This window comes from Melanerpes formicivorus, unplaced genomic scaffold, assembly GCF_026170545.1.
Source record: "Melanerpes formicivorus ecotype bairdi unplaced genomic scaffold, bMelFor1.0.p_v2 SCAF_2, whole genome shotgun sequence".
Taxonomy (NCBI): domain Eukaryota; kingdom Metazoa; phylum Chordata; class Aves; order Piciformes; family Picidae; genus Melanerpes; species Melanerpes formicivorus.
In genome coordinates, this window is record NW_027142354.1 from 49,289,912 (window position 1) to 49,297,914 (window position 8,003).

Genomic DNA, 8,003 nt, shown 5'->3' on the forward strand with positions numbered 1-8,003 from the left:
TAAACAGAACTAAACCAAGTATATTAAGGGAAAATAACATTGTTTTAACTGCTTTGTGTATAATATGTAACCTTGAAAACTGTAACACAAACACACCTCCTAGTCCTGGTCTCAAGCGGTTATCATAACCATCCAGCAGGCGATCCAATATTCTGGTAAATACCGTAGTGTTGTCTTTAAGTTCATCTTGTGATGAGGTTTGTCCATAGCTGAAATAAAGAATAGTTAACACTGAAGAAGAGTAATCTACCAATAGCCTTAGAAGACAGTAATTCTGAAAGCTGTTTAATCTTACTTATACCGGTTTATGGTCACAAAATCTCTTCCATACAACACGATTATAGTGCTTTATAGGGTTCTTTCTCTTAAATGTTTTCTTCTTAAATTGTACAATCATAGAAGATCTGTGCCTCTTATAAACAAGAAGCAGATAAACATTAAGGAACTGATCATCTATCTTGTTATTAATTAATGGTTATAACATTCTAATACCTGAGTTCCTCAGGAGAAGGCTGGTTTGTCAGAAAAAGACAATGAGTTTAATTCATAATAGTTCTAAACGTTTTGCATACAGATTCAAGAATTTAGAACACTGACACTTAAGGACTGAAAGTACAAGCTAACTCAAAGATGACTTCTTTATGAATGTATATGTATAAGTAAATCATGTGACTCTGCATTTTCATAGATCAGCATATAATTGTGCTTTATTTTATTTCCCATGTTCCTTTGGCAATTAGATTTGGAAGAATACCTCCAACTTTTCCTTACACTATCTGTTGATATGGAAATCTCTCATGTCTATAAAACTTCACTTACTGATCCCTAATGTGGACCTCTAACTCAGCCAAAAGGTCCTGAACTTGTGCTTGAACAAGGGTAAAATAATGGTCTTTGAACTTAGCTATCAAAACCTAACATCCATCAATACAAATAAAAATTAAATCCTTGGGCTTAGTGGCTTCTATCTGCTGTAGATGACATTAGAATTTCCTTTCTTACATCCAGAACCTTTATCAAATACCTTGTCATAGATGATTCCCTTAATCGTAGATTACAGTTGTCTTAAAGCCAAACACAGTTACATTTTCTCATGCATTGTTGGGAGACTTCCATTCTAAACATGCATAGTCATCATGACTAAAAGCAAAAACACTGCTTTCGAAGACATCATTTTGTCACACACATTGATACTGAACTAGACAAGCAGTGTAGTTCCAAAAACTTTTGTTAGAATCAGGCCCAGTCACAAAAATGATCCTTCCGTTGGGCAGCTTGTTATCCACACAGCTACAGCAATAAGCGGGTTGTCTGTGGCCTGCCAATTGCTCCTGCTCTAACCAGCAAAGGCTGTCTCTGTGAGGAGTATACTATTGAATTAAACAATCTGGTTCTCTCAAACTCACTACAGAATTATTTTCTACAAGCTGCACAAGTCAAACAAACTTTGTATATCCCCACACATATATTCCACTTAAATACAGAGAAATGGAGGAAAGATAATCTGGATCCAGGTACTCTGGAAATGCTTCCATGTTATTTTGCAATACAGGTTTGAATACATAACACTACAAATTTGAATGAGTGTTAGAAGTGACACTCATAGAACTTTCAATAACTTCTGGTTTATTTCAAGAGGATGTGACTTTGAAGCAAACAATGTTCAGGCTTTCTTAAACAAATTACTCTCTCTAATGAAGAAGACAAAATGTCTAGCAGTGCTAAAAAATACTATTAATTTCCTCTTGCCATGTCACAAAGTTTCATAATAATAAAATAGGGGGCTGATTTATCGTTATTTTTCATACCATAGAGAAATTCCTATTTCTTTTGTTTATGCATTCTGTATGCCACTAAATAACAAGTTGTTCTGCTTTCTCCAGTAAGCGTTATCTTTCAAAAGATCATTCCTCATACATCTTATGTAGAACTGCAACCCAGGACTATTCACTGGATCAAATTTTATATGAACACTCATTGTCAGGAAGCAAGCTGCTGTACATACATATCTCAAGGATAGTGGAAGGTCATCAGGATTAAGGTGGCAAAAGCATAGAAAAACACTTCAGAAATGTTAGCGGGACGTAAATGAGTACGTTTGCAGAAAAGGCATCAGGAAGATGGACTAGTGGCAGCGCAGTCAGAAAGGATGCAATACAAAATACACTGCTTCCATTCTGGAAGTCACATTTGTCAGTACCCTTACCTGTTCTTCCCACCATTTTATCAGAGGTAAAAAGCACCGTTAGGGCTGCTTTTCACTGACATAGAATCACAACAGGAAGAATCTGAACATTTATGTACATATGAAGGCTACTGTAACTCCAAAGGGATTGTGATTTTTCTTTCCAAACACACATACGCACATAATCCTAATGCTGCTTTTTTATGACAAGAAGAATGATATGGAAAGGCTGTCTTTCTGTATCATGAACACTTCATCTATTTCATCAATGGTTTTTATCATAAAGAATTAGCAGCACTCCAGAAGAAAAGGCAAGGGAAGTTACTATGACAAAATGGCTTTAGAAACAGATATATTTCATGTAAGGTGTATACATTTTGAGGGAAAAGTGACTGAATGCAATTGTGTTTGCACATTAAACCACAGTATAATAAAAACTGTGCACGAACTCCATCTACAGGTCATGATAATAGTGACACACCATATAATTTTTAAACACCAGTCCAATGCATTTTAGTTCTCACTTTAAGAATGCACATGCATACATTATCGATATAATATATGTCCAAATATATTTGTACCCATATCTATATCATAAACACATTTCTAGAAAATTCTTTAGCTAGGCCTGATGAAGTACTTCACAAGTCCTTAAAAATTCTCCTTTCTTAATACATTAGCAAAATAATGGCATTGCCTCTAAAATGTTGTGTTTATTCAATACAGCAATTGTTACATGAATCACCCAGTTTTGTTGTTATATTGTAAATATTTTTAAAGGGGAAATGCTCATGCAAATAAACCTTTACCCTTTGCCCACTCCACTCTACTTCAAACCTTCAAAGTAGTCAGAAGGTAAGTTTATCTACAGCTGTGAATGCATAAGGAAATACTACGGAGATCAAGCTAAAAATACATCTTTTATGGATCACTATTGACAGTACAAACTTTCTGCTGCTTTTTGACCACTAACTAGCATTATTGTCAGGGCATTTACTTTTAAAATCCAGAATATATCAGTGAGTCTTCTTAAACATCTCTACTGATTTTTGAATTGCAGACTACTTCAAGTATACTCCAAGCTGCTTTTATAGTCTTTAGTTAACCTACAAGTTGTTAGATGAAGTGTTGCACAATTACCAATTGTTACTAATGCTATTTTCAGATTATTGGCTCAATATATATTCTATAAACAGTCAGGACAGAATCACCATTCAAACATAACCTGCTGCAAGATTTGAGCTAAAAAATTCTTCTTCATCCAAGCAGTCTCCCTTTACTATTCGAGTCTACTCTGGATTTTCAAAAACAGCTAAGTTAGGACAGTCCTGCCCATGAAAGAAAGTAGAAGTTTTGCCCCTGCTTCCAGGGATGCTAAAGTTAGTAAATAGCAGCTGAATGAGATTTTAAAAAGCCAAACACTTAATTGACTCCCCCCCCCCTTTTTTTTTTCCCCTCTTAAGAAACTTGTGTCATTATATAGGAGCAGAAATCATTGCACAGGTGTTTAAGAGGTAGTTTAGTTTCAATTTGTTTCAGAAAGGTTTTGCCTTTTTCTCTTCACAATACTGAAAAAAAGATATTATGCAAACAAACTGTAGTTTCCTCTCAGTCTTCCCTTAGATTTGATTGGGATGTGAATAGAGATTAACTTCCCCCAATACACTTAGTAGTAGTGCAGCCCATGCGGTCTTTGTTTCATGCTGCTATATTAAATCAAAGGTTCCTAAAATGTCTTGGTGAATTAAAAAACATCTTCCCACCTTCTTTCAGTCAGTGCATTCAGAAGGAGGCTCCAGGCCCAGAGGCAGTCGCAAAGCACCAGGAGTCTCTTCATGGTGGGCTCTGAAACTAGAAGGAAAATAATCATCAATGTCCCCTGCATTAAAACAGGTACTGTGATAAAAAAATACCTGATTTTGGAAACTTCTGCAGAATAACTTGATGTCAGGCAATGACCTCACAATACTATAGCTCATGTCATTCAGAGTAATGGAGCACGGCCTTGGCTGTTTTATTTACCTTCTACTCTTAGACAAGGAGGCTTAGGGTGGGATTTATTTTGCGGTAAGGGTGTATTCTTGTTTGCATTATTCTTGAACTTTAACAAAACCAATTATGAGATAAACCTGCTGTCCCCAAACTCTGTGGCAATTCTTACTCAGTTTCCTCCTGTGCTGAAAATGTGAAGAGGCATTTCCATGTGATTTCCAGATAACCAAGAGTAACTAGTTTTTGTTTGACCTGAACCAGGCTGAGTCCTTCCAAACCTCTTGGAAGTTGTCAGTGTGTGGTAACGTAACAGAGCAGTGCTTCCCTCACAGCCACTGCTTTGCTTTGATGTGATGGAAACAACTTTCTTCCACAGATATTACTATTCTTCTCTTCCCTGAAATATTAGCATCAGAGGAGTAAAATGATCAGATTGTGACTCTTTGATCTGCTGCTACATATGCACACTAATATTTTTGTTGGGCTAAAAGGTACAATTCATAATCAAACCATGTGCTGACAACCTACACACCATCTCCTACATCTCTACCAGTCTCTGACTGCTGCTATGAAATGGTTTTGCATTCGCAGCCTTCTCTTCCTCTCCAAATGTCTCCTGTCCTCTTTCCAGACTTCACTGAGTTACTCTCACTTTACCTTTGAGTAAAACATAACACAACTTCAGGTTTCTTTCGCTTTCTAATAAACCATAAACCAAGAAGTTAGCTGATATTTGTGGAATCGGTGTTCCAAATTCAACTGATTGCCCAAGAGATGCTGCAGGTCCCTTTACATTTCTATATACTGAATGCTGGAATCCAGTCCATTTTTAGTACTCATTACACTAAATAAGGGCAACAAAATATGAAGCCTGTCTTTTCCCCCAGCAGTGAATTGGCCATTTTTAAAGTGCCCAAGAAAATAAAGCACTGTACATAGAAATGTTGTTGTACCTTTAAATAAAGCTACCCCAATTCACTGCATACTCTCAGGGAGAATTTAAATCAGTAAGATATCATTGCAAAGTGATATGTAAGCAACAAGATATAATTAATGGTTTTATAGTCGAATGATCAGCAGATAGGCATTGAGTGGGGCTGAGCTGATCTAACTGGATAGGAAGGAGCTGGATGTGGCAGGAAAGTGTGGATAAAGACCTTCAGGGACCAGATTGCATCTTGGCTTGCCCTGTGATCAGCCCCAGCAAAGGGAAAAGCAACATCTGTGGCTTCAAAAATCACCTTCTACTAGTCCTGTCAACTTCCACCTTTGCCAAAGGTTCCTCGGGATGAAGAACAGAAAGTGAAATATTCCGAACTATCTTGATCTGTTTAGCTCCACGCTTACCCTCCCTCCAAACAGCACCCCCGGCTTCAAGAAACCTATATAGGCACTATAAATCCTGGAGAGGGAAAGTTTCTTGCAGCTGGAAAAATCAAATGTTAACAAAGACTTTCAAAGCGCATTAAACACCAGCAGCCCCCAGCCCCTGGCCTCCCCTAGCCCACACCGCCTGTGACACCAGCTCTGGTTTTCCCATTCAAAATGGGAGAAAGCCACGCTGCTGGGAGAATTTCAGCAGCGCCCACTGGGAGAAAAAAAAGGAAAAAAGAAAGAAAGAGAGGGGCAGAAAAGAAACAAAAATAAAGACAAACAGGAAAAAAAGAGGGGTAGGGGAAAGGGAGCACTGGGATGCATCTTTGACTCCCGGTGAGAGATTTGCCCATCTCTCAGGTGGAGACAGAGACTTGTTTTCCTCCCGGCATTTCAACTTTGTATTTCCCCCTCACCCGGAGACAACCACCCCTCCCACCGCCTCCCTCGGAACAACAGGGAAAAAAAAAAAAAAGCCCCCAAACCAAAAAAAAAAAAACCCTTTTCCAAGCCACCGGTGGAAATCAGTCCTCGCTAAGAAATAAATAAATAAGCTAAATTACAATGTCCATCGATCGCTGCGGATTTTCAGGCTGGAGGGATAGGGAAGAAATCACACGGACCGGCGGTACCTGCGGAGACTGGGGCGAGAGTCGCCTGCGCGCCTGGACGCGGTGCCCGCAGCCGGGAGCGCCCGGAGGGGTGCGGTGTGGGGGTGCGTGTGCGCGGGGCTGCGCGGGTGCGAGCGCGGTGCCGCCCTTACCGGAGCCCCCGGGGCGCGGGTCCGCGGCGCTGCTGGCCGGCTCTGCCGGGGGTCCCGCCCGCCTCCGAGGCTGCGCGGCTCCGGCTCCGCCGCTCACTCCGCCTCGGCCATCGCTGGCGCCTCTGCTGCTCCGCTCCTCCGCGTTTAGCACCCAAATTTCTCTTCCCAATATTCCGACCGCCGCTATACAACAAAAGCTTTCTCTTTACCAAGACAGTAGTAATACGTCCCAGGGTAAACCGGATGTGAAATAGGCTGTGACTTCATGCCAGAGAGATTTTATTTTAGAAAGGAAGGTGGTACCAAGCTCTCATCTAGAGACCAATCCGCCCATTTTTTATATGCAGCACAATTTAACTTCCAGTGCTCTCGCCCTAATCCCTTTCTCTCTGGCTGCAGACTCAAATCCTTCTACAATCTGCAGCATTATTATGATCGGGGGGGGGTGGGGTGGGGGGGGGTGAGGGGGAGGCTGCACCGAGAAATTTAGACACTTGCAGTTTACAAACCAGTCTATTTTAAGGGATGTACATTAAAAATATAACCCATCTGCGCTGGCGTTCAACCTTTGATCCAATATTTAATCGTGGCATAACTATGAATGACGACCAGCTAGAGATGGAGAGGATGCAGCACTACGCCCGTAAACTGTAGATACCTATAGAGAGCAGGCGGTAGCCTATGGATGTAGGCAGATGGGGACAGAGATGCTGTGCAATCCTAATTAAACCCAGGTAACATGCGTTTGGGGAGAGACCCGTAGGAAAGCAGCTCCAGGAACTGGTGACTCTCCCACACTTTCATACGCGTTTTCTCGGTCGGTGTCACGTTTGGCCGGAGCGGCCGCAAGGCTCTGCCGAGGGCTGTGCCCGGGGGCTGCAGCCCTATTGCCCCCCTCCCCCCCCCCACCCCTCACCCCCCGCCCCTCGCGCCCCGCACCGGTTTCCCACGGGGCCGCCGCGGACCTGCGGCCACACGGCTCCCCCGACCCCCGCCGCGCCCCACAGCGGACCACAGCCGGGACAGCTCCCGGCCCCCGCCGTGCTCCGCAGCAGACCGCAGCCGGGACAGACCGACGCCCCGCCGGAGCCCGCAGCGGCTGAGGCGCTCCCGGCTGCCCCCCCGGGACATGCGTGGTGGCCCAGCTCTGGCCCACCTGTGGTCACCGAGGGACACAGTTCTGCTTGAACTTAACGGCAGTCTAACCCTCAACCAGCCACCGTCACCTCCTCAGGTGTGAGCAAACTGGGCGAGCTCGGCGGGTGCTGATACTCCTGCGGAGAAACAAGGAGAAAGTTGACTGCACTAGGTGTCGGGTAAGCCGGGAGAGCAGCCGGCAGCTGCTCACCTGCCTACCACAGGTTATTGTGGCTTTAGCTGAAGGTACCTTTCATCAGCACCAAGCCTTTTGCAGAAATGCCAGACATTGATAACTACGTTAAACACTGCGTGGCCAGCTGTCTTAGCTGTTTGGTGTAAAGGTGCAATGAACTCATTCAACAGTATCTGTTACTTATCAAGCATCACCAGCACCTGTGGGATGGAAAAAGATCCTTATGCTGTATGCACCCACTGGATTTTAAATACTGCCTGCTTTCCCTCTTTCTATTTCAATGCTGTCACCAAGCCAATTTCAGTTCCCTCCTGTGATGCTGCTACAAGGGAGGTCAAAATCCATATAGTTTGTCT

General features: G+C 42.7%; 1 protein-coding gene across 4 annotated transcripts in view; it reads right to left on the reverse strand.

The window, feature by feature from the left end:
• GABRA1 (gamma-aminobutyric acid type A receptor subunit alpha1) overlaps nucleotides 1-6,493 on the reverse strand; it is a 44,734-nt gene extending 38,241 nt beyond the window's left edge. The window contains exons 1-3 of one of the 4 annotated variants that reach the window (XM_068159481.1): nucleotides 6,315-6,493; nucleotides 3,949-4,036; nucleotides 97-209 (exon numbers count right to left, since the gene is read on the reverse strand). In XM_068159481.1, the coding sequence (XP_068015582.1) occupies nucleotides 97-209; nucleotides 3,949-4,022 (187 nt within the window). In that variant the 5' untranslated portion in view covers nucleotides 4,023-4,036; nucleotides 6,315-6,493. Of the gene's footprint in view, nucleotides 1-96; nucleotides 210-3,948; nucleotides 4,037-6,051; nucleotides 6,111-6,174; nucleotides 6,246-6,314 lie in introns of those variants that run through there. The other 3 variants (XM_068159499.1, XM_068159490.1, XM_068159508.1) reach the window with 3 other exon arrangements.
• Between the last annotated feature and the right edge of the window lie 1,510 nt (nucleotides 6,494-8,003).